The 27,751-nt window shown below is 41.0% G+C and overlaps 1 protein-coding gene across 1 annotated transcript in view; it reads right to left on the bottom strand.

Annotated features, from left to right (window-relative positions):
* dock4b (dedicator of cytokinesis 4b) overlaps positions 1-27,751 on the bottom strand; it is a gene marked incomplete in the record, with an annotated part of 144,040 nt that overhangs the window by 97,887 nt on the left and 18,402 nt on the right. The window contains 6 exon segments of the mRNA XM_025007753.2: positions 3,309-3,393; positions 6,222-6,370; positions 6,836-6,932; positions 7,029-7,084; positions 8,408-8,448; positions 11,409-11,492. Coding sequence (XP_024863521.1) covers positions 3,309-3,393; positions 6,222-6,370; positions 6,836-6,932; positions 7,029-7,084; positions 8,408-8,448; positions 11,409-11,492 — 512 coding nt within the window.

Genomic DNA, 27,751 nt, shown 5'->3' with positions numbered 1-27,751 from the left:
TCTACAAATCAGCTTCTGCTCCACTTTTTGCATCTTCATTAAACTTCAGCTGTTCAGCATATCTTCAGCCGCTTTCAGCAAAATCATTCAGCAAAAAAAGCATTCACACTGCATTTTCGCAGGAAATGCAACTTCTCTAGTTCTACAAAGAGTTCTCCCAAATGAGCAGCGTTGGCCTGAGACTGGGGAGCCAATTAAGGATTTAAAACAACTTTTGATTATTTTTCTTGCTTTAAAGCTGCTGTTACGAATACTAAATATAAGACCTGAACAACTCTTTTTTTTTTTTACAGGAGTCAAGGCATGTCAACCCAAAACATTTTCTTTACAGATATTCTTCCTTCTACGGAATATAATTCACAGAGCTGCAAATCAAACACAAGCAATAATCCTATTACCATTTCCTTAAAGCCAACTTTTCACATTTGATGCTCTTTTTCTTCGCTTTCAAGGAAAATGACAAACAAATAGTTTTAGTAGCACCAAGATGTAATTTGTGGCCCAATCACTGCATTTTCCACCTTCATAGGAGGGAGAAGGGTGTCCCAATCCTCTTTTTTGTTGTTTTTTTTTAACATAAATTGAACTTTCTAGCTCTTAAAGATTTTACACACTGAACACACTTTGAAACAAGAGGGTACGAGCTGCAAATCATGACTGATTGGAGATAAAAAAAGGAGGAATAAATTACAATTAAATAGAGACATGACTGAGACATGACACTTCTTCTTAAGATGGTTGTTTTAGCTTCTTAACTAAGCTAAAACAACCAAATTTGCACGCCATGTGCAGGAATGTTGTGTAAATATTGCAATTTATTTGCAGTTGGTATATTGTAAATGTGTAAACACCAATTTAGTTTAAATTAAAGGGAAAATTTACATTATTTCTCACAATTTTGCATCTCCAACTAGTCCCAAACCACTGAGATATAGGTTAACTAAACAGATACAAGTTAAACTTCATAAAGACTGCTAACAGCACGTTTTCTCTTAATTGTTACAGTTCATAAAAAGCCATCAAAATCAGATGAAGGCTGTTTGTTTTATTATTACGCTCTTGTTCAGTTAGCGTATTAGCAATGTGTTTACACTGTCACTGGTATTTTGTGGGCTGGAAGCGAAATAGCTTAAGAACCACTGAGCAAAATGGTCACAAATGTTATATAACTTGGTGCTGATCAGGTACCATACAATATTTACCGTTTGGGCTGGAATAACTGTCTTTATTTGACCATTTTCAGTGCATTCCTTCCCCTCACTGGGCAAATACCATAATATAATTTCACATAATTCACAGACCCACACAAACCTACACATTCAAATTTGGTTTCAGACATACCTGATGAATCCATCTTTTACAGCGCAGGAGCTTGGGTCAAAGCTGATAAAAGCGGCTCCTCTTCAAGCTAATGATCTGAATGAAAACACTGATGTAAACTGAAGCTCGTTAACATGTTGCGTCTGTGTGTGAGATTGTTTTCCGTGGCTCTGTGTGCGCACAGCCTTTCTTTTAATCTTATCCCACCGCGGGGGGGGGGAGATTGGAGTCATTTTGTATGCCATTTAATAGAGGTGTGTTGGGCTTTCATCCTGCTTCGGCTGCTTTTGTTTTGACTAACAAAAAAATGAAACAGATGGATTAAGAGCCTGAATTACCCCTCTGAAGGGAAAGCCGACACTGTGTGTGTGTGTGTGTGTGTGTGTGTGTGTGTGTGTGATATAACTCTCCCCGGTCGGTATCAGGGAGGAGAAGTGGTTGCCACGGTAACAGCGGATGGGACTTGGAGAAACCGGGAAGGACGATCGGTGGGGGGGCAGACAGTGGGAAAAAGGAAAGAGGGAAGCAGATGGAATGGGGGCCACATTCAGTCCAACAGTTAGACTGCTCGTAAAGAAAACACTGATGTCAACGACATACGGAATAATCAACACTGACTGCTGCTAACGAGGTCAACATTGGCTCAACCCCAAAATAAAATAAAATGTAAGACATGCTTAAAGCTCCCCCGGAAGACTGAAAATTCCTGAATAGAATCAGAATACTGAGTAAAATAATTCAGTCATAAAAAACAATTAAATAGTCAGCACACTTTATTTTTCACTTTTACTAAAAATGCTGTTTGCTGTCGTAGAAAATTCCGACAATAACCTCTGCTAAACTTCAGTCTGGAGAGAGATTCTTCAATCTGGACCAAACTATATACAAAGGATCCCTTACATCTTTTCACTGCATGTGTTCAAGTCAAGAATGGGGTACGGGTGGTATCTCACTGGGCTGCAACTGTTGGACATTAGTCAGCGGTTTAAAAAAAGGCAAATTCAAAATATTAGGCAACAGAAATTCTGGAAAAAAAAAGAAGGGATTTTGCCATTTCCTAAGAATTGACTCATAGGTGGCACCAGCAGCAGTAGCTAGCCTTATTTGCAAAGAATGAAATGAATAAAATCAGTAACAACATGAAAGCAACCAGTGTGAATACGTCACCTGTATGCCTGGTTATGGACAGCCCTGTCCACATTAAAATGGGAAACATTTCAACAATCAATACTCCAGTTAAGAGCTTTTGAACAACGTCTTGCAGCAGCTTAATCAGCATTCTTATGGTGCGTGATTTTTCTCTCACATATTCTGAACACAAACATTTTTTCTGGATTTAAACGCAATATTAAGAAACGACACAACATATTCCACTTTACTGCCTCAAGGACAGAAAAAGAAAGGATCACACAAACCTGACTGCTGCTGCTACAGTACAGTGCCACTTTAAGACATGAAAACTAATCAAAATGATACAAAAGTGAATAGGAGATATATCCTATTATACAAATGTAGTATAAACAGCTAAATATCCAGCTCTGGGATATACCATGAATTTTCCCTTCGTCCTACATCGATTCAAACCGCCTTAAAATCTGGGTTAATATTCTTCCTGTTGTAAATGTTATGACATATCCTCATAAAAAAAACTGCAGAAGCACAGAAAACATTAGCAGCAGCTTTAAATTACAAATAACCATGCAATAAAAAGGTCAGTTATACATAAACAAAAAGACCTAAAGGCACCACGGCAAAAGATGAAACCTGGAATGTCACTGGCCATTTCTCTGCAGGGCCAGATTCACAGAGGGAGCGTGCCTTCTTTGTGAGCACCCCCTGGGTTTAGCATCTTAAAATGGAGCAATCGGGGAGAGCGAATCCTTGCCAAACTCGGGCCCGAGCCCGTCTGAGAGCGGCACCCTCTAATCACCTGCACCACAAACGGGGGCCACTGATTCGCGAACGGAGCACAGCGAAGAGCTGCTCACCAGTCTGTAAAGCTCCGTGACGCTGATTTCGTCAGGGTCCACCATGCCGAACTCGCGCCTGGGAACCAGGTCCAAGCCAAGTTGCCTGAAACACAGAGTTGAATGCGGATTAGGCAAGAGGCACAAAGATTACACGAACAGCTGATTCATGCCCGACCGTGTGATAAGCCTGAGCAACGACAACAAACTATGAAGGTAAAACCTAGTTGCCTCTCGTTCTTTTATTCTCCCTTTTTTAAGAATGGATGACTTGGAGCTGATTTCCATAAGCTGTGTTCTCCCCCCTTTGTGTTGGACCAAATGATACAGAGGAAAGTGTCCCATTTTAAGTGATAAAAGAAAAAAGGCTTGGATAACAGCCCACAGCGAGAGACTCTGCAAAACACCCCCTCACTAAGGAGCCATGTGAGGCCGTTCGAGGAAGGCCACCGAAAAAGAAAGAGATCGACATGCAAGGACAAAGAGAACGAGACTGTGGCAACACTATTATTTTTCAACACCATCAGCACTGAGTTAAAAAAGACGAGAGAGCAAAAAAAACAGCGGGAGGGACGAAGTGCTACCTGTATGGGAGGGAAAGAGGTTTGATTGAGCGTGGAGTGTGCGAAAGATGGAGGTGTGAGGAAGTTCCAGGGCTGCAAAGATCCTCAGGAAGAAATACAAGGAGAGAAACTTTTACTTTTCAAGGGAGTTTGTTTGCCTGGAACCCAATAAAGCAGCAGTGCTAAATGAACCGAGGAGTTATCAGCCCCACCGGACAGACTGAACAGGTCAATTTACCGAGCTTCATTAAGTCCAAATATGCCTTTTTGTTATTGAATGCAACTCTCCAAATTATATTAAGTGCTCGGAGGGATTCTTCCACCTTCCAAGGAGAAGTCTTAAAAACTTTCAGCCTAACAAATCTCCGCCGGTTTCACCGCCGAGCGAACATTAAGGTGGATTTATTGCATTCGTTCGTTTTCTGGGAGATGCACTTTCACGTAACAAAGCAGTTTAAAACTCGGACAAAGTTCTGGGAACAAATCCATTCGGAGAAAGTCCTTTTGAGCTTCAGTTGAAACACATTTCTAAGATTCTGGAAAATCCAAATAGCTACCAAATAGGCTCAATTTTCATTTTACCGTCTAATTATCACTTTTGGTTATTTTAACATATATTTAATCTACTTCATGGTTTGACACATTTTTGTGACGTTGTTGTGATGAGATGATATTATTAGTTAAAACTAGACACTTCTTCCACAAGACAGGACATTCCTGGGTCCACAATACCAAGACAGGATGATATTTTGACGGCGTTTTAAAGAGAAAAGCTTCGGCTACAAACTCTCTCCTGTCTGATTTCTCGAATCTTTTCAGAGCTTAAAAATCAAAATCCTGATTGAGGGCCAACCTTTTCGTCGATATTTTCTTGAAAGAGAAAAATGTGGAGGAGGCAATTTCATCCGAAAGTCAGGAGAGACAGTCCTTGTGCCACCCTTAAGTAAAACTTAACCAAAAACTACAATTTGTGATATATTGTACAAATAATTATTTCACCAGGTCAATTTAGTAAAGTTAAAATGAACAATTAGGTTCAAATGAATGCTGTTTTAGTCTAATCAATCAGACATTTTTATTTAAGCTGAAGTAGATTCCAATGATCATCTAAAGAAATTCAGCCAATTAACTCATTTAAATCAACTTAATTAAAAGAAAAGACTTACACAAGGTACCACTTTGATGCAATAACAACCTAAACAGGTTTACTGATTTATCGAACCAAAAACAAAACTAACATGGTTTACACAAAGGATTTTTAATCCAGGTAACATAAAGTGCTGTGGGGTTTTATTCCACTTAAATTCTCTTTTTAAGGCAATATCTTTAATTTTTTTACATTTAAGCAACAAGTTAGATTTTGTAGCACGCTAATAACCAAATAAAACACCAATTCAACGGCCCAGACCTTTTCATCACTTTACTGATTGTACAATGATTAGGAGACTAAATAAAGTTGTAATAGAAGGATGTAAAATGGATTAATCTTAGCATTGTTTAGACATACAGTAGTTCCTGGTTGCTTGTTGGATTCTCTCTCTGTCAGACCTAAAACTGACGGCATTTGCACAGATTAATCACCACAAAGAGATAACGGAGCTTCAGGTTTGCCATTTGCCTTTGCCTCTTGCAATAAATAAATGCAAGAGGCAGGCGGTGGTGCAAATTGGAACTGGCACTTCCAGAGCGCCCATCTCCAAAGCAACACTGCTCCTCGGTGTTTTGGGCCTGAGCTCCTGCTTCATTACAAAACCACTTAGATCAAGAAAGGATTTAGCATTTTGTTTACTCAATTTGAATTCTAATTCCACCATTCTGCCTTAATTTTTTTTTTCCCTCACATCTGCCTGTGGAAGTTTTGTTTTTTTTCTTTAGTTAGTAAACTGAGGGTTTAAGGACCAAGAACCAATTTAAGATCAACTGTTAGCTTTTTATGCAATTTCAGACGAAGAAGAAGAAAAAAGCCAAGGACTAAAAGCTTAAACACCTTGCAAAGAAGCGGTGATGCAAATATAAAACCCCCCTCGAAGCATCAAACCATTTCAGGCCTAAGAAGGAAAAGAATTCCTAAATAGAGGCCTTGTCAAATGAACTCAGGTCAAGAAAAAGCTGTGAACAGGAGCAGCAAAGATCAAGGAAGACGAAGACAACAAGATCTGCTCCCAGGACTGCTGATAAAAATCCGATTTAGCTGAAAACTGTAGGAATGTGACCTTCAGGGAGAAGTCACGAAGAAAAAGAAATCCTGCTGATGAAATAAAGCCCCTCATGAACAAGACTTAAACACCACAGGGGCAAAAACACAACATGTTTATTAAAAAGCTGAAACCCAGAGGGGGCGACTTCAGACATCGCCTCTTCTGTTACTCACTCGTTGCCCCAGTCCAGTCTCGCCGTGATGTGCTGCTTGACGTCCCTCATGCGGTCGTGGGTGAGGTGTCCGACCAGCACCTGCCTCCTCAGGTCCAAGATCTCGTTCATCACGTGCCAAAGCCGATGGAACAGGTCCCCCTCGTTCTTCTGTGGGAGGTGAAAGGTAAAGAAAACTGAGGTGCTGAAAGTGACAAATAAATGGGGAAACGGGCAAAAACTAGCGTTGCTCCAACCCTGCCACCTCATAAACAGAACAGAACACAAATCAGAGAAGTGTAACAGTGAGAAGTAAAGGGCAAGCCAGGGGGAAAAAAAAGAAAACGAAAGGTCCTGAAATTGATTCGAGCAAATTAGCTTCAGCGTCCTGCTGCTTTTTGCCACAAATGTGCGTCGTTTGATCTGCGAGCATTCATCAGTTCAATTTAATCAGCTCCCCAGATGGCTTAATAGGCCACAAACACAATCAATCCAACAAATGAAAGGGTAGGAAAACGCTTTGACTGTTTCTCAACCACCAAATAAACTCTCTGCGTGAAGCGCATAAAAAGCCTCAAAGCGGCGGCGATATTTAAATCCGTGCAAAGCAAGCATTGGAGCCGCTGCGCCGCCTACCACGTAGAGCTGTTTCCACATGGCGCCCCAGTCTCGCAGCGTTGACGTCATCTCGGTGATGACAGAGTCTTCGACCGGGATCACCGTCTCGAATTGCCTATAAAATTAGATTTGCGCACATGAACGGCAGTTTGTTTAAAACTAAACCACCGGCTGAAAAACTTAAACTGAGAAGGGCAGAAGCAGCACTCACCCTTTGTTCTTCACAACGGCATTCTTCAAGTGGATGTAGTTGGATGGGAAGATCCCCTGTGGACAGATGATAAACAGGTAAATGCTTACTGAGTCCTTTAGCATCGAGCTGTTTTTTCTATGTGAAAATGACGCACATAATCAATGTTAGGTAAATGAATTCCCTCACACATGATTCTAGAGTTGGGAGCACAGACAAGGTTTCCACCTGTGACCTTGACCTTTGACCCCGTGACCTTTAATCAATAGGAATCATCCTTAACCCACGAGGGGTCCGGCTGTGTGTTAAAGGGTTATCAATTTAGAGTTCGGACAAGAAACTGGAATAATATAATCTGTCCCGTATCATGACGGCGGGATAAAAAGCAAGGGTTTTATTAGGCAAAGATCAAAACACGTCTGTGTGTTTGACGCCGAACACCTGCAAGTTGCTCCAGATTTACTAAAGAAGATTAAAGCAGAACTTATGTTGAATTATGAGAGGACAAATGCAACACAGAAGCATGTTTATATACGCTTGACACGTGAGTCCTAACTTGGCTTACGTACAACGTTCTACGACTCCACAGCTTGTAAGACATGTACGTACATCCAGTACGTGTCCCTCATCTCACACCATTATTATCTGTGAGGTTTTTGCTGTGTCACCAGAACTGTTCGGCTGCCATGCTCCAACTGTCCCTCCCTCCTCACCTTCTCATCTAAACCAGGCGTGGGCATCAAGGCCAGCGAGAGGTCGATGGATTGACCAAATATATTAGCACGCAGGACAACGAGGAAAAAAACAACATGATTTACTGCAGCTCGAGCAGTAGTTTGCGATGCCGATCGCAGATAAATTTGCGAGATGCTGTGCAGCCCGCAACCGCTTTGGTATCTAAAAGCCAGCTGAGAATCATTCAGCTGTTGTTTGGACTGTTTTCCACCCCGTCTTCCAGCGGAGTAGTTTCATTTCTGTGAGATTCATCAGCCGTTTGCGTGCTTTGCTCCTTTGCCGTCCATTCAGGAACGCTGTTACGAGTTCTAGGTTGTCTGTCAGTGTCACACGGGCGTTTCTAATTTGTCCTTCGAGCAATTCTTTTGAGGCAGCAACTTTAAAATTCTTGACTATCTACTCAGAGTTTTCGTCCGCTTAGTCGCAAGGCTGCTTAAAGGCGCCCCTGACTTTGAATTTTTGGGACAATATTTAAAGAAGACAGTGTGTACAAATATAACCTATAAAAATATTTCACCCCTGTTTGGACATTAGTTCATTTTTTCATGAAACTATGAACCTATATTAGAATTTAATCAACTAAAATGTTCAAATTTTTGCAAGCTAGTGTCCATAGACAAACGAGAGAAAAACAAAACAAAACATTGCCTAGAAGGTTTGCTTACCTTCACATTTGGATTCTTCAGGATGAATCCTCTGTACCAACCTGCAATGACAAAACACTGTCAGAAAGGTCCACATTAGGATCTTAGACGGGCGAAACAACCAGAGACGTTGCTTACTAGAAGCTGGAACAATTTCAGGTGAGTCACTCCTAAACTGTCGGTACCTTACTGCAGACTGAGAAACTTCCAGCGCCGATAAAAAACAAAACAAAACAAAAAAAAAAACAGTATTTTTAGAAAATTCCTTTTTAGCAGAGTCAATGGCAGAACAGCGGGAAAAAACACAACAGGTTTTCTTAACAACCTGCGTGACCACGTGTGAGTTCATATCGCACAGAGAGAGGAAGGAAAAACCACAGAGGAACCTTGTTCTCATGTCTGAGACGCATCCCAGCAGATGTGTGAAAAAAGGAAGCGGAAAGGTGATAAAACCGTCTCGTCTTCTCACACCATTACACACTCCAAAATGGACTTTAGCCAAATTAGCAAGCGCACGGTGCCTCTGCAAATCCCATTACTGATGGGAAAAAAATCTAATGAATTTACATTTATTTGTGTTGGTTTGAGTTGATGTGCTTTCCCAAAAGGACTATTTCAGCTCATCCCACTGCTGCAGTAAGTCCCTCCAGATAAGAGCATTAGCTGAATAGCTCAAATGTAAATGTATTAGATTATTCTAATCACTGTTGGCTTTCACCAGAGCATCACTGACTTAGACAGAATTTGCCCCTCTCGTTTGTTTTGGGGCATACGTGGTCAGATTAGTGCAGAGTAATGTGTCGTTCACTGCAGAACCGAGGCTCGGTTTTTCCCACAGATGAGTTGTCGTTTCAGAAGGATATGGGTACCACCGATGGCTCACTGAAGAGTTTCATGGTACCGTATCTCACAGATTTACCATCAACTGCTTCCCATACAGCTGGCTTTTATAAATTAAACATGCATAAAAGTAAAAAGCTTAATAAATTATGCTATTCCTGTATTTTACAATGTCAAAATGACATTGGCTTTTAAAGGGAAGCATGATCCTAGCAAAAAAGTTTTAAAAAAACGCACAGAAGCTTAGATTTTTGATAGTTCTGGACATGTGAACCTCAAATTTAAGTTGGGAACCCAAAACAACATCCAATTATTTCAATTATTTATTCTTGCCTACATTTTTCATCTGACTGTAAAACAGACTGACGACAGTTTTGGTACAATTTTTAATAAAAATTATAAAAAATAATCCTCCTTCAATAATTCTGAGGTCTGTTGTGGAGTTTTTGCAGTTATGTATATCAGAACATTATCTACATAAACTTACTGCAGAACATCCTTACAACTTTTAAAGAGTTCATTAAAATGCAAACAAAAGAGTAGTTGTCCGAAAACAAAACCTTGTGGAACGCCCAATTTTGTCATTTTCAAAGTCGTGTGAACTTTTCGCAAAAATATTCCTTTTGTGCAAGAATATTAGGGGTGCAAAAAGCAAACCATGTGTCTGCGATAACTTTACGTCACCTGAATTTAAACATAGGTGGCACAAAGGAAACAAAACAACAAAAATTCAGACTGGCTGGACCAAATTCAGAACAAACAAGGGCTATAGTATAGCAACAAACATGCAACCCTTCTCCATTGTCAAAAACACTAGTTTTAAACACTAAAAGTAACTGAACCATATTAAGAAGTCAGCTAAATTTACCAACTTTACATAAATGAGTCCAAGCTACAGGTGTCTACAACTTATCCACAGCTTCTACTATATGCCTATATGTACCTAAATGTATGATATATTCATTTGTTTATTTCCCTTAATGTAACCGTACTGAACTATGACTTCCAAACTGAGGTGATTTTTGTGTTAAATGAATTTAAATGAAAAGCCTGAGAACATGCTAAGTGGTGTTTAGGATCTATGATTCTCTGTGAGGTTATGTCTGAGCACTTATTCACTGTAATCACCGCCGAAGGGAGATGCTAAAAGCAAGAGTTAAAGGAAGAGCAGCCGAAAGACTCGCTGTGGCTGCACAGCTTCAAACAGAAGCCACAAGCCGGTGAGGGCGCGTTCACTCTGCGAGCCGGAGTGTTTTAAAGTGTCAACAGTATCAACATGAGGCAGAGCCATTAGCTCGTCTCCTTTGCTGTCAGCAGGCCGTCTTTCAGCCTCTTCGCTGCTGGCAGGATTCTGATTTAGTTTCTCCCTTATGGGCCGAGCATTCAGCTGGCTGTGCTATTGTCTACTTCCTCTGGGTCCTTTACCACAATATCACATCCCTCTGACTGGCAAGCTGCATGACTGACTCGCTGTCTAGCTGGCTCTCAGTGTGTGTGTGTGTGTGTGTGTGTGTGTGTGTGTGTGTGTGTGTTTATGTGTGTTTCCATCTGCTAAAAGGAAGTGAGAAAAGAGCTCCGGAAGACAGAGGTGACTATGTATTTGTGCAAGGCTGCCTATTTGCAGCGAGGCAGTTCATAAGAGCTAAAAGTTATATAAAACAAAAAAGGTCGAAGACAGAAATGACAATAAAGTAAGGCTCACAAAGCGAGACAGGAAAAGAGTTTTAAAAGAGCTGAAGAAAAGAGAATAACAGACTCTGTGTTGGCAGGAAGCTGGGGAAAGCCTCTCCTGCAGGAAAAGAAATGGAAACCGTTACTTTCCACAGGTTTTCATCGCCCAAGAGGGCTGCTCACTTTGTGCAGTCATGGGTTCAAACAGTCCTCAATAATTAACAGCGTCGCATTCCTTGAAGAAACGCCTATCACCCAATGCCCTTCATGCCGGAGTTATAGAATATCATCTTATTTTGAGAAACAATCGAGGTTGATAGTTAATGCTAACGTTTTAGGCAAAGATCTCCCAAAATAAGGAGCTTGTTTTGTTTAATCAGTTTATTTTAGGGAAAGCAGAAGCGATTGGCACGTTTTTTACCATTCTACCCAAACAGAAGTGATCCATTTTCCTATATAGTATCAAAAAAAAAAAAAAGAAACCTAAATGTGCCCACAGGGGAAAAAGTACCTTCACATTTCTCCAGGATCTGCACCGTGTCTCCGATTTCCAGCGGCAGGCCGTGTTGGACGGTCCCTCGGAAACTGGCCAGCACTGCAACAGAGAGACGCAACGAGACGCCCACGTCAGTTCGTTTCATTTCACCGGAAAAAATTCGGTATTGTTGAGCTCGGCTACGTGAGGGGCCAGGAAAAGGGTCAGGACAGGAGAAGAGCGATGCAAAACAAATACAAAACAGAAAATGAGAACAAAATAAAACAACAATAATAAAGGAGGTAAATCGATAGCGTGAAGGTGAGATAAAAATCCAAATAGATTTCTGTTCACAAGTTTAATTGGACAACACTTTATGCTGGATAAAAGAATTAGAAAAAACTGACTTTAAAGAAGTTCAGCCATTTTGAAGTGGCTTTCTATGTAAAAGTTACAAACAATTTATACTTTGCCCATTGTACATATATAGCTACTTGAACAGTGATTATTTTAATTTGTCTCTGCTTCCTATAGGTGCAAGTTAAAATAATAACCTGTGTATTATATGAATCTGAATCTAATCCAACAGCAGCGAGTATTTAAAGAAAAATCGATTAAGCACTGGGTACATCTGAAGTGTTTTTTTCCATAAAATGCCCATCCATAATTTACAGCAGGTTACATATTAATTATTTACAACTTATACACAGAAAGCCACTTCGGTATGGCCAAACTATTCCTTTAAGATGGTTTATAGGGACAGCTTTAGTGCTCCGACCGCACAGCCCTTACAGAGATGCATCCTAAATCACAGGGGGGTCATAAATCACTTTGTGAGAAGATAATAAAAAGGAGAAACCGAAGCCGGTAACTGCAGTAATTCAACTCTAACTAAGCCACTGAAACCTAATAATAAAACCGTTTCTCCCAACTACACACAACTTCTTACTAAGGCCATATTTATACACTTACAGCCACAGGTCCAACCGCAACAAGCTCAACGCTTGAGTGTTTATCGGAGTTTGGCAATGAGAGGATTTTAAAGAGGACGCGGCTAGAACAGACGGATAAAAAGTTTTCAGTCAGTAAACGAGAAAGAACATTCCTTTCATTACATTAAACTGATTAAACTGAATCCAACCAGAATAGATTTGATAGAACTGTAAAATATTATTACAGTTATGAACTTCAAGATGCTATACCTTTATTAAAAGGCCTACATTCCATCGCCCGCCGCCTTCCATGTCAGTTTGAAACTAAGACCATCTTATGACGAGAGTTGCAGCCATTTTGGTCAAATCTTGAAAATAATATTAATGCGTCCTACAAAATGACAAAACTACCCGTGCTACAAATTGAGTTGGAATGAAATTTGCGTGAAACTGAGACAATAAAGACACCATCTCGTGATCCCAGTCACTAAAACAGCACAAAATCTCCCTAATCTGCCTTTAAACAGCGGTTTTCTAACAGGTACGTCTTCAGAAATAATCCTTTTAATTCTCACCCTTTTAATTTCCTTTGATATCGACAGTTTTTATTCTGTCGGCTGCTGTAGAGTGGGGAAATCCCCTTGTATAACGTTTAACGCCATTGTGAAGCTTCAGTAATTCCTTTTTTTTTTTTAAATATAGGGCTGGAAGTACCAATGGCAAAAATTCCAAACCAATAAAAATCAAGTTTTCAAAAACAGCAATCTCATAAATAAAAGTAGCTTATCATTTTGAAGCTTCTGAGATGGAGAACTTGACAATAATAGGAACTCTTTTTTTAAAAAATTCCTTATTGTGACTCATTTTGTGTGCTCGGGTCACAAATATCCAAGAGATATTTTGCTCCTAGACAGACAAATAAACACACAGGCATAAAAACATCATCAGCTTTTTGCCTTCGGTGGTGGATGATAATGAACAACAAACAGGAAATATAGCTGGTATTTAACAAATGCTTTCTTCTTCTCCTTTTTTTTTGGTTTTTACAGAATTTTAAACCAACTAGTTCAAGACGCAGGGACAAAGATGCTGAGGAAGTGCAGCAACAATCAGGAAAGATCGTCACCTGACCTCCGAGCAGAACCCCGTCCCGCTCGCTGAGCCCGGCTATGTTCGCGCAAATCCATCAACGCAGAAACTGTGTAAATGTCTACAAAACGCTCCTACTGGAACTACGAAGGCAGCCAATCCACACAAGCAGCCCATTCAAACAGCTAATGTATGCTAGCACACATGGCTACACACAGAAAGCCATTCACACATGGACACGCACACACACACGCAACGCAACGCAAGCAGGATTCGAGGTGGGAACGGATAACCAGAGTGGCTCGTGCTGCCGATCATCCGTCTAAAAATTCCCCTCACTGCTGAGAGATTCGATTTGATCCAAGATGATTGAAAGCAAAACCCAAAAAAGTTGTACCCAGAAACCTGTAGTACAAAAACACAGCGGTTATGGTCTTTTTCTTCTTCTGCATAACGTCTCGTCTACACTACGCTGTAATTTTATTGCCTGCTTTTCAAAGGTGATAGACTGCCTGTGTGTGTCTTGTCTGTTAGCAAAATATCCCATGATCCACTGGGCAGATTATATTCAAACTTTCAGAATGCAAACACTGGATATACTTCTACAACTGATTAGGCTCTGAAGCCGACCCAATTCAAGATGGCCGCCACAGCCAACTAAACGAATAAAACACGCAAATTGCTATAATTCAGTCAAATTTACAGATATTGAGATAAAAATCGGTGTGGTAGTAGCTGAGAATCATCCCCAACTCATACTCTGAGTGCGACTCATTCGGTTAATGCGTTTGCTAAAAATTTAGCTTTAGCTGTTGAGTCAACCCTGTTTGTCTGTTAGCAAAATATTTCACGGACCGCTGGATGGATTTTAATGAAACTCTCGAATTGTAAACACTGGATGTACATCTTTAACTGATCAACCTTTGAAGTCAACCTCAATTCAAGATGGCCGACACAGATAATCAGTATTAGTCCACACAAAAACCGCTATAACTGAGTCAGTTTTACAGATATTGAGGTAAAAGTTGACGTGGTAGTAGCTGAGAGTCATTCCCAACACATACTTTAAGCAGGAGATCTCACAATATCTATCATTTCAAGACTTGGTCAAAAAGGAAGATGGAAATTCTAAAATGTTAAAATGTATGTTGGCGTGCCCTTAAGTCCCTGGGACTGATGAGACAAAACTGGAGGTTTTTGACCAGTCGCAACAGCTTTGTTTTGTCGGTTTTTGTGGTACTGCAATAAGAAATTTGCTTGGTAAAATATTTAAAATAAAGTTGTTTTTTCTTGGGCAGAACTGAATTCTTGGCTTTACTTGTTGGCGCTGACGTGAGGACGTCCGCTGTAAGGCATACTGTATCACTTCCTGCTCGCAGAATCTTTTAATTTACTGGATTTATCCGACTTTTACACAGATCTACGTTCAAGGACACAAACACCTTTAATACAGTTGTTTTCTACTACAGGCTTGTGCTTGAAACACCTTTTGCCTTTCAACACTTTTTGGTTTTTATTGGCGTATTTAGCATCTGCTAGCATTAGCTTAGGATGGCTTCTGGTTCTCTCCCAGCTTCTTCTGTTCTCGCATGCTTTATTGTGCTCCGGTTAGCCTGGTTCTGGTTCTGCTGGAGGTTTCTTCCTGTTAAAAGGGAGTTCTTCCTTCCCACTGTCACCAGAGTCCCGGGACCTGAGATGACTTTTGTTATGACTTGGCGCCATATAAAAAAACTGAACTGAATTGCATTGAACTGCCTGCCACCCAGAACAGACTGTAGAATTACTCATCCTTTCACCCTCTATTGTTGGCATTCAGATTCAGTTTTTTTTGAGAAGAAATGCCCACTCTGTTCTGCTGTCTTAGCGCGTGACACTGAAGTTTCAGCAGCTCCTTGTTAGGCCCCCCCGATCCACAGAAAGACTGTCTTTTAAAAGGGGATTTGTCACATGTGAACATCCGACGCCGTAATTCGTTCAAAGACCAGAGCGTGCGGATGGGCACGATGCCTGCCTCCTCTTTTATAATTTATTCAGAGCTCAGTCAGTCACACATTTGCACAGAGACCAAACACATTTACGCTCCTAAAGTGTGCCCAATGCATGAATTACACAAGTTACTCCCCCAGCTGCACTGAGATCAATTATTCAGCCTCGAGTCTGTGTTTTTTGTTTTTTTTTTTCCTGCTGAGAAATGAAATCTTAGAGCCAGCTGCTGTCTGTCCGTTTATCCCCAGCTGCCTGTCATCAGTCTGACAGCCTGTCAACTAACTGGGCTGACGGACCACAAAATTATGGACTAACGAGATTGGAAAGGTGAGAATGATTTGTTGTTCTTTTGTTCCATTTGCTTTCGTGCCAGAGAAGGGGAACGGGGAGTACCAACAGGGAGAAGGAACCCATTCATGATGCATGAGTACAGCAGGGTATAAAAACAAACAGACGATAATTGGGACCGCGACGATCCTTTCCGACGCGATGCGACTCGGGTCTGATGGGCAGTGACAACCAATGACAATGACAGCAGCATATGAATGAGCAGAACCACAAAAACGTGCTGTCAGGGTTCCTCAGGTGGAAAAACAAAAGGAAGGAAAGGTCACATGGGCAGGACAAGGGAACGGTGACAGATATAGAAAACGCTGATAAAATCTCTGGTGGAGAGCTGATACAGCAGGTCTTCACGCCACTTATAGGGCAGCACTTATCTCTGCCGAAACACCTGAGATGGTCACTCTGGAAACCTTTTTTTAACTTGATCAGTAAAAAACTGAAATCCCATAAATACCTCAAAGATTTCTTAGCAGCTAAAGTGTAAACCTTCACACCATGTCACTTTGGCATCACATTTTTTACAAGGAAGAGTATGTAGTCTGTGTAACTATTTAATATAAAAGCTGTAGTGTGCAAAAATCATTAAATTAGTGCTCAATACATTTCTTTTACTATATTTTTGGCAACAAAAAGTCAGATTGAGTGCACTTAACAGCAGGGTGGCCAATATTAGGATATTTATTAAAGATACTTAGAAAAGAAATCTACTATTACTAGAAGCCAAGCCTAGATATGGGACACACAAAACTGCCTTGATTGCAAATAATCTCTTCATTAACTGCCTGGGATTGAGACACGTGTGTTTGCAAAGTCCGAGGTTGCATTTCGACGAGTTTAAAACTCGCGCTGACCCATCAGGATTATACGCGTGTATCTGTTGGGACAGTTTGCGTGTGCATTCTGCTGAGTAAGTCAAGATATCCCCGCAGAAAGCCTACTGGTTCGGATTAGGGTACATGTGTTCGAGGCTCGAGTTCAACCGTCAAACCGTGATACATTCGGTTTCTCCGCCGCCTTGTCTAAGCTGCTTAAAAGAGCAAACGCCAGCCCGAACCGAGCGAGAGGAGCGCCAGCACTTTCCTTAGCAAACGGCCAGGCTTATTATAAAATAGGGGGGGGGAGAAAAAAAAGACAGATTCATGAAAGCCGATTGTGATCAAAGCGGAGAGTTCCGGTGCCCAGATTTTACCCACATTTTGTAATAAATCACATGGCGAAATTCATTTGAAGCACCCCTTAATGTGCTTTGGAAGCTAATTAGCCTGACCCTTTCTTCTCTCCGACTGATCTGACAACGATTCACAAGCAAAGCCCACTCCCACATGTTAATTATACAGCATTTATGTCATTAATATGCTAATTTAACAACAGAAAGTGGTGTCACTCCGATTGCCTGCACTGATACCAAATGTTAAGAGCATGAATATTTAATTTGTGTGTGGGAATATGTGAGCGAATACTTAACACAATAAAAGCTCTTGGCTTCTTCGTGCTGCTCATTCTTTGGTCTGGACTGCTCAAACGTTAGGACTGCCTTCGCCAAACCAAAAGCTGCATTTATTTCCAGCAATGTGACTAAAACATTCCTACTCAGACCAAAACTAGCTCAGTTATGTTCTGTTTGAGCCAAGTCCACGCAAACTGTGCTCCTACACAGAGGCTGCAGGCATCTCCCTTTCTATGGAGGCAGGAAAAACAACAAAAAAAAGAGGCTAATGTCTCTTCTTCATTTAAAAAACACAACAGGATTGATGTATTTCGTATACGAAGCACAAAGCCGTGACGGACAGAGCCGAACCTGCGGAGGTCGGCAGGAGGAGGCCGTGAACAGCACCTAACTTGGCAGGTGCTCGCGCCTCCCGAACGAACAAAAACACACAGACGCAGAGGTCTGATAGGCGGCGCAGACAAAAAAAAAAAAAACGGGGCAGCAGAATCACCCAGGAGGAACGGCTTTCATTTGGCCCTCTCGTCCGCCGGCCGCCGGCTTCCTCTCGCTGCCATTGTGTGCCGGCAGATAGCAACCCGAGCGCCGACACAAAACGGCTCGCTGGCGACAATCAGCCTTCGCTCAAATCACATGGTCAGAGCAGGTTGGCTTTCAGGGCTGATCCGTGTGAGGAATGCTATTAGTCTGGTTGGGGAGGCTGCGTGACAAACAGTGCAACTCAGTGACACTTCACCTCTGCTTCGGATGGGAAAATATGAAACCCACAAACATATACAAGTCATGCGCCAATTTCTAAAGAACGAAATCCTCTCGAATTAAAAGCCTAGCATTCTTTAAAGGAATGCAGCCGACCGTGATTTAGTAAAAAAAAAAGATTAAAGTTAACAGGAAAGTTGAAAATATGGCTATTTATTATGTGATATTGTAAGATATTTGTGTCAAATATTTACACAACTACAGTTTTACAAAAAGGCGCTTTAGCTTTAGTGATTCACCCATCATAGGACTAATATTCCTATAAACACTCTTCTTTATCCGTGAGTTTTGAGCAGTTTGATTATCTTTGTGATCATCTCATAGAGGGATTATATAAATGCTGATACAGGCGAACCAAGCCAGAAAGAGCAGCGAAAACGGCCATTTTGAATTTCTTCCCATGAAAGAAAGCTGTAATATGTGGTTCCACCCTGGTAACTTTGGCAAATAAAGAGCAAATGTTTTCAAATTCACAGGACTTTCTGTCCATGATGAGAGGAATAAACACAGTTAAGGACTTGTTGGTAAATTAATTTCTTCCCATGTTATGAAGGGGGAAGCGACGTGACACCGCGCGGGACCTTCGAGCAGGGGTGGGGACAGCGCGATTGCGTCACTGTTAGCGCGCGTACCCTCATGCAGTGAGGTAGATAAAGGTAGCTTTTTTAGGGGTGGGGTGGGAAAAAACGTGAATAAAAAATGACGTATTTATAATAAACAAGCAGAGCTTAGCCAGGCGGCCGGGTCACCAAAGCCTGGCGTCCCGGCAGGCTTATAATACGCTGAGGGGAAACCCTGCATATCGCCCATTACCTCCCATGCCTGAGTTTTAAACTAAAATCATCTTGTGGCCATTCTGGTCAAACCTTGTAAACAGGGTGATGCGCATTCTCATACAATGCTTGGAGTATGTCTTGAAGCTGACTCTCAGCTACGACCACGCCAAGTTGTAGCTCTAACCATGTTTGCGTTGGCTAGAGTTGATTAGCTGCGGTAGCCATCTTGAATTGGGTCGACTCCAAAGGTTAATGAGTGGTAGATGGATATCCAATCATTACTTCCCGGGCGTTTCATTGCAATCTTTCCAGTGGCTCGCAAGATATTTTGGCAATGCAGACAAACGAAACTGGCGGTGCCGATAATGAACTCAACCAAGAAAGGCAAACTTTCCTTGGCATGACCAACAGTTAAGGTACTGCCAGCTTTTGCCCAGGTCATCAAGAGAAGAAGAAAAAATAAAAAATCAAAGCTCTGCTCCAGCTGGCCTTAGCAGGAATAAAAAAAAATAAAAAATGAATTATAGATGACACAGATTAAGCCAGAGAATAGGTCAGTGGACTAAAAGCTCATCTCATTCTCTGGCAATAATCTGGGAGTGTTTGTGTGTGTAGGTTTGTGTGGTTTCACAGCTAACTGCATGCATTAGATAGTCCACTGATGCCAAAACTCGAGATGAGATAATTACTATAATCCTCTTGGGAGGACTTACATCACTTGAATAAATGTGTAATTATACGCGTCTTCTATACGACTCGTCATTGGATTATGATACATTATGTTGCGGTGATCGCACGATGCGTAAATAATCAAAATGAGATTGTTCTCTTTTTGTGAAAGAACTAAAGAAAACGAATCAGTTTCGTCTCAGTTACTCCTCTGCCAACCCATCTCTGTGCAACTATTCTCTTTTATCTGTCTTTCGTGGGACTGGGTCGAATGGCAGTCACGCCAAAAGCAAACCAGACTGGATTCTACCCGATGCCACTTCATAATGGCCAAAAAAAGTTAAAGCGTTAACACCAATTCATCATGTTCATCCGAAATACTGAATCATAAATATTCGCGATTATATTCGTTGTGCCTGCCAACCAAGGAGCTCTGGGCTTAAGGTATACAAAAAAGTCAGTTTTAAAACCTTTAAAATTCTTATTTATAACGTTTTTACCATTTAATGAGATGTCAAAGACAGTGGAAGTTTTTTCTGGTTGGTTGTAACTTCCCCATTCGACTGCTGAGAGCTGTCAGTCAGCCATTAAACATAAAAAAACATAACTAGTCACGGCTTGTCTACCAACACAGCACCAACCATAATTTTTATTTAAGATAACGCTGTTTCAAAAAGAAAATCTACAAAAGTTAGCATTAGCTAACTAGCTAGCATCAACTTGTCAGGCTACCAGTGTTACTTTACAAAGCAGGACATAGAGACCCAGTAATTCTAAACTACTTGTGAACTATAGCTACATTTGTCTGGTGTCTATTCAATATATATGTTAAGTTTTCCACAACTGTGTTAATCTGTTGGCAAAAAAATATATAAAAAATGTTTTAAAATGACTTGGTGTTTCAGATAATGACTGTAAACACACTCAGCTGTGTTCTCCCACATCTGATTCGAATGAAAACAACTCTAAATATATCTAAATATTATAATAATAATCTATATTATAGTATGTGTGATGTCATTTTATAGGCAGCAATTAGTTTTTCTGTTGTTTTTTAAATAAGACCAAATAAACCATGAGATATATGTATTTTTTTTGTATTTTTAATATATTAATACCATGAAACAGTGGTGTTTTAGCACAGACCTCCAACAGGTCCAAGTTTGAGTATGGTGCTGAACACGTCTTGCTTGATTTATTCCTGCATTAAACATTCATACTATTATTTTACAGCATTAGGTATTCCTCAGTAAAAACAAATTCACTTAATTTTTTTGGGCCACTTTGCATAAAAGAAGTGATAAACAGACATGTTTTTGATGCTATGGACAACCCTCCTGACGTTGCCAACAATTACCATCCAGAATTATACTTTACATATTTCAAAAAAAACAATACAGGCTGCACACAAACAAAATGATCTTTTCTCCACTGTTTCCTTAGCATCCCACGTGGAAATCCAGCCGGCTGTTGAGCTTCAGCAGCACATTAATTTAGGCTAAAACCACCGCATGCAGACGAGGTGACAACGAAATGCTAATATATGCTGGGGGGAGTGCGGGTATGTTCAACCTGCGAGTGCGACTGATGGGAAAGTAAAAGGAGGAAATATTTTTTTTGGGGGGGAGACAAAGTTAGTGAGGGAAAAAGACAGCAGGAAGGGGGTCATCGGAAGGGCGTCGATGGATCAGCTCGTGCCCGGCAGCAGATGTGAGCATCAGAAAGACGAGCGGAGAAACATCTGCTTTTCCTCCCTCAGGTGGAACCGTTAAAAGTGGGAGTGCCGCACGAAACTGCATCGGTCCGCATCTCAACTGACTAAACTGCAACCTCCATTTCCTTTCTCTGGTGTCGTCTACCACTTCCATTCCCTCCCCTCTCAGGGAGGAGGAGGTGTGACTGACCTCCATCTGCATTTTCAGGCACTCTTGAATTCCCTTACAGAAAATTATGGACTTGTGTTGCAGAGGCAGCACACACACACACACACCTAGAAACCTGACAGGAAATGAGCAATATGGTGAAAAAAAAAAACAAACAGAAGCGTGACCTTTCTACAGTCATTCAAACTTTTCTGTGCGTTCTTACACAAACATGAGGCCGCACGATGTTAGAAAAACACCAGGTTTGGAATGCCGTTGAATCGAATCGGAACTGATTTCAGCGCAGTCCTGCCCAAGAGATGTGCAGGATGTGTGTTTTCTAAGTTGCTGTTGGAAGCCTGTGAGCAGGTTCTCGCATCAAATCGAACACACGAGCCCCCATTTACAGCGCTCCAGATGTTTTTAAAATGCGAAGACTTATGCTACATTTGCACCTCCTGCTCACACACAAAGTTTTTTTGTTGCGAAAAACAGATATTTTTAAAAACACTTTCCAAAGTGGCGATTTAGAAAAAACAAAACCTCTGCTTATGATCTGTTTAGACGGAAAATACAGGGCTTACTTTGACCTAGCAGCCAATTTTAGCTCAATATCATCTTTGTGTTGGCTGCTGTCATTTAGCCGTAGCAGCCATGTTGACTAGGACCAACTCCAGTAATTCCAATTATTACTTTCTGGATGTTTTACCAAAACCTTGTCTGGGGACTCACCAGATATTTTGCTGATACGGAGCCACGTTTGTCTCCAACAGTTACTGTCAAAATTTTCAATGTGTAATGTGTAGAACTCAAATTATGTGCTGGGGATGACTCTCAGCTACCGCCGCACCGGATTTTAGCTCAACATCTTTAAAGATGGCTGACCTTACCAAACCCCCCCAAAAAATGTCTACAACTCAATCAGCTGAGGCAGCCATTTTAAATCAGGGTGGCTCTGAACGATGATCAGCTGCAGATGTCAATCTTTTTGAGACTTTTTTCTTTTTTTTAAATTTGTCCAGTGGTTCATTAAATACTCCGCTAACATAGCAGACAAATATAGACACGGACAAAACAAAAACTAACACCCTCGCTTGTTTTTCTCACCTTGCAGTGTAGCGGCCCGACTTGCAGTAAGGCAAACACCGAGGATGATGAAAATATGATGAAACAAAATCAACCAAAAACAACATTATTAAAGAAAGGAAAGCACTGCCCTAAGGTGAGCCAAAATCAATTTGACTTTATGAGCGGAACCGATGCAGCCACGATGTTTCCCTGTGTATAGATTTTTATTGTTATGTGTCTGTCAAGTGATGAAAAACGATAGAGACGGCGCAACGTAGCCGACATCCACAGCCGCTGGCGGGATTTGTGCTGAGCGGGGAGGAAAACGGGGAGGCAGTTTGGGTAACGGCAGATGGAAAAGAGAGAGAGAGAAATTTTTTTTTAAAAAAGCAGGGAGAAGTCAAGGACACATGAAGGCGGGATGACAAATGAAGCAAGAGAAGAAGAAACATAAAGACACAGAGTAGATCAAAGAAAAAGGCAAGAGGCGGAAGAGATAAGTAGCTGTCAGGTTTCGTGCATCTCACTGCACTTTGTGTGCTCCTGCGCTGGAGGAGAGGAGATGGTTCCTGTCAGCTTTACAGCATGTACATGGTGACCGTCGGGGCCAGGAGGGGGTTCAAATCAATCATGGAGAAAAGACAGAAGAAGACAAGGCTGACGCTGAGAGGGACGGTCCAAATATGTGACTGTTACTTTAACGGCGAGCGAAGCAGAACCATTTTAGGACCATTTTCTTTTTAATAGTGACAACCTTAGATGTCTTTTGCGGAAAAGCTAATCACTAAAGGGGCTGTCACAGAATGAGAAAAGCAAGGGAACAGATCAGAGTTTAGCAAAGCTGCCTTTTTGTTCGACGAGAACAGAGAGAAGGTAAATATGAGGAACGCCGCCTCTGGAACAATGGCTTCTTTAAAGCCAAACTGTTCAGAGTACTCGACTCGTTCGAAAGGTTGGGAAATAAAGAATAAACTGAGTGTCGGAACATGACAAAAGCACATTGATTCATTCCTTGAAATGTCACGGGATGACTTAATGAGAAGTCCCGATCCAAATCCATTCAAAGCAACGGATGTTTTGAATTCATTGACATTTTTTTTGTAACGCTGGACTCCCAATAATGGATTGACAAACTATGATCAGCTGCCCAGACTGTTTTTTGACGAATACTGTTCTCCAGAAATGTGTGAGCTGTCAATTTTACAGATGTGGAGTTTAAATTTGGTGTGGTTAGTAGCTCAGACTCTTCCCCATCACATACTCTGAGCGCTAACAGATCCTACGAGATCTTTATTTTAAACCTTAGCATGTGAAGCGACATGCAATATCCATTCCTTCAAGGAAAGCTAGTTTAATGCTTTTAGGAACCTCAAAATTTGCTTCAACTACAGTTCAGGGGGTTGCGATGAGATTATAAAATAATTTCTGACGCATTTTGACTGTTTTGAAACTTAAATGACAGAAATAAACATTGATTTATTTATGTACATGCCTAATAAAGAGCCGACAACAGCTCAAAAAACATGTTCATCACAGGCTGTTGACCAACGATTAGCATAGAAGCTAAGCTAACATTCAACATTATAGAAAAGCTGTCGCTCTTAGCATCGTGTTTATCGCTGAAATTTATACACAAACCAAATGTTTCACAGTCGTTATTAAAGGCAGTCATGTTCTGATAACTTCAGCTATTACTTACAGACATATATCCTTCAGGGTTCAGCAGAGAAAAGATGTGAAAACCCCACAGCTTTACTGCAACATGTTTCTACTCCGTGAAGCTACGGCTACTCTGCTAGGACAAATGGCACCACGCAGCAACGACTGCTGACTCCCTTAAAATGACCACGTTTTTAACAAATCTGCGTGTTGCGGGTCTTTAGTTTAGCAGACTTTGAAAGAGCGCAACAAACATTCAGAAGGACAAACCGAACCTCATTCAAGAGATCAGTTTAGTTTGTGCTGCAGGCGTTCAAAGAGGACCACGATGACAACGACAAATGTTGTTTTAACAGTGCGGCTGCTGGAAGAGCATTCAACTTAAGACCAATCACATACTCTTACATCACCTGAGCATCCATGATGAACCATGAAAGCACCTACTCTGAGGCTGGAGTTAAAAAGAAAATAAAGCAGCAGCAGCCCCAGTTCCAGCAAAAAGCTAACTACCTCAAATGGTTATAAGGACTGTGGACGAGTTCCCTGCAGTCCAAAGGCACCACCTAAATGAGATCCATACTGAGTAATTAGAAAGAGGATGTGCATCAAAACATGTCATTTCTAACCTCCTACACTGTTGATAAAAATAGTTTCAGGACAAACAAAAAACCAAAAGAGGCCAAATTTAGTTTACCAGTGAATGACATCATTCTGTACAAAATGAATAAGAGACGAGTTTTGATGGACATGTCTTGCAGCATGTCAAAAAATATCAAAGCTCATGTACATAATTAGAGAAGAGACTGTGCCATTCACCTTGTTGCAAACTTATCAGTTTACGGTACACATTTTCCTACTTGGTTCGAACTTTCAAACATCTCTTAAATCCATCTTTTTAAATTCCTCTTTTTTGAATTTTATAGAAATGAACAAAGGAAAACAAATTTCTTGCCTTCCTAAAAGAGTAAAACAGGTCTTGACTCCTTCTTAAAGTGTTTTTTTAAGATGATGCACAGATCAGACTGAGCCGGACAAAAAACAGCTAATAAACTAGCAGGTTTAGATGGAGCTAATTGTGCTGGATTGTTACACTAAAAACCAAAACAAGAAGGTCACAAATGTTGAACAAACCTTTGGCGGTTTGAAAGTGCAAACAAACTCAAACTGAAACTATGAAACCATAAAACTAGCATAGTGAAACAGTACTTAAACACGTGCATTAAATGAAGAGTGAACTTTAAGAATAACGTAATTCTGACGATGTGGCCAATAAAATGGCAGCAGTGCTTTCTAATAGTCAATGAACTGAAATGACAGAAGGAGAGAGGAAATGTAAACAGATATCTTTTCTACATTTCTTTATATATATGGCATCTATTTGTGCCTACATATGCAGTACATCAAGGAGCATGAAAGTGCGACTGGTACCAGCAGCATCAAAGCGAGTCTGACATGCAAACTATTTTCATCTGTACATTTCCCGTACCTTATATTTCCTGTAGGTAAGAGTGCCTCTGCAACCCCTAACTCAAGGGTTACAAGCACACAGACACTCACACAGATAAATCCACAATACAGAGCAAGGAGTTGGACAAACAGTAGGGCGGTTGTGATAAATGTCACCTGGTGGACAATGGGGTCAATATTCTCTTCAACCTTTGCAGCCACTTTCATCTCATTGCCACACCAATCATGACTTTTTTTTAAAGGTTTTAAGGTTCAGTGTTAGTGAATTACTGAAAAACAAAGTTACCATTTAATGCTATACCTCCTACAAAATGTTATTAACCGGAGTGCAAAAAGAAAGACAATGAGAAGGACCGGAAAGATTAAACTGGAGCTAATTCTAAAGCTAGGGGCAATTCAAGCAATTATTTTCCCCTATGTTTACCCAAGAGTCTTATTAGTCCTACCCTTACATTTTGCCCATTCTCATTGAGGTCTAGTGGGTGATCCAATCATTTTTGTGATGTGGAAGGAGGGTAAAGAGGAATGGCTAACTGGCCCTAGGAGAGATTTTCCAGGCGCACACTTTAGCTGTGCTACCAGAGAAACTCCCAATTTTTTTACTGCTATAAATATTTTATTGTCACAACAACCATTGTAACATGAAGTTTAGTGTTTACTGGCCGTATTAGGTTCCACACAGCCAACCATCAATCTATTCTTAACTCATAGGGGTATACTGAAGTGGCAAACGTTTACGTAAAAGAAATGTGGGTCAACAGATTCGGTATTGGCTTCAACTACCACGCCTTCTGACTTTAAATTAGGGGCCAAGGGGATAATAGAAGAAAAGGAGAACTGGCCAGACAGACTAATATCCTTTGGACTAGTGTCCCAAGTGCTACGGAGTTATCAGCCTGTACATTCGCTTCAAACCCTGGCCCAGCAGCCTTTATTTAGTTCTCCTCCTGAGAAAATAAAACAAAGAGTTCAGTGACAAGCAGAGACAGAGAGACTGTATAAGAGGAGAGAGGGGACTGGTGCAACAGTGAGTGGTTTGAGTCAGTGGGGAGTGCATGAGAAGCACAGGAGTGAATGAAAAGAGCACAGTGTTGGTCATCTGTGCTGAGCCGAAGGGGCTGCAGAGCTCAGGTTTGGATGTTAGATTTACCGCTTGAGGTCAAGATGCGGGAAGAATCGCTGACGGCAATAGTGGCACAAGCTAGATGCAGGAATACAGCGAGAGAAAAGAAGAAGAAGGAAAAAAAAAAAAAACAGGCACAGTGACAGACGGTCGTAGCCTCGCAGCACAGTCAAGGCAATTGAAGGCACTTCACAAGAAGTGACACACATACACACTTAGCAGCTCCACTCAAGGACACACAGATGGCAGGTGCTACACAAATACAAGCCACTGGAGCGTACCTTATTATCAGCTAAGCCAGCCAGTCGCTGCTTCTCGGTAACAACCACTCTGCAGCTCTGAATATGTTGAGGGTTTTTTTTTTCTTTTCTCTAAACATGGGGGAAAAAGAGCAGCTCAGATGGGAGCTTAAATGGAATCCTGGGAGAAGGAAATCAAATGCTGAACAAAAGAAATACGGGTCGAATCCTGGACGGAGATGAGACAGATGGATGATTTACTGATAGAATAAACAGCATAATCATCGGCGCAGACACTTGTGCACTTACTTCCAAGGAAAAGCAGAAGTAAAAGGTTGTTTTTGCTAATATCTGACTATTTCGTTGGAATAGAATTGGAATTCAACTTTACACTTCATGACTGTAATCTACAAAGTTGTTTCGACTACAATTTACGATCTGGAAACCCTCCATTTGACTGTTTGCACCACCGAGTATCATTTCCAATAAGGACCACTATGAATCTGAGAGCTCACAAGACCTCCAAAGCTCAAGAGATGACAATAGAGCCGAGCTAACAATGACGAGACGGCAACAGCGGCGAGGCATGACTGAGCCAAAAAAAAAAAGAAACAAAGTGCGGAATCTGCCATCTAACCTGAGCCTTGGAATAAAAATAAAACATCTTCGTGTGACATGCATCCTGCTTCCTGTGGAGCCACAAGAGATGAAAGACGAATGGCTGTCTACTTCTATATAGGCGCTGCTTGGCATTCTTTCCTATGAGGAGATGGTCAGATGAAAATAAATAAATAAGTAACGATCTGATTCCATAGTTTATTGGCATGATAGTCACCCTGACATCTACTGGAGTTCACATGAATCAATAACTGGCCTTTCTCACACATAAATACTCAATGTCAAAAAAAAAAAAAAAGGAAATATGGGGCAAAGTGACACACAAACTCGTGACATTCTT

This window comes from Kryptolebias marmoratus, linkage group LG18, assembly GCF_001649575.2.
Source record: "Kryptolebias marmoratus isolate JLee-2015 linkage group LG18, ASM164957v2, whole genome shotgun sequence".
Taxonomy (NCBI): domain Eukaryota; kingdom Metazoa; phylum Chordata; class Actinopteri; order Cyprinodontiformes; family Rivulidae; genus Kryptolebias; species Kryptolebias marmoratus.
The sequence above is the reverse complement of the archived record's forward strand: the minus strand, read 5'-3'. Positions and strand labels throughout refer to the sequence as shown.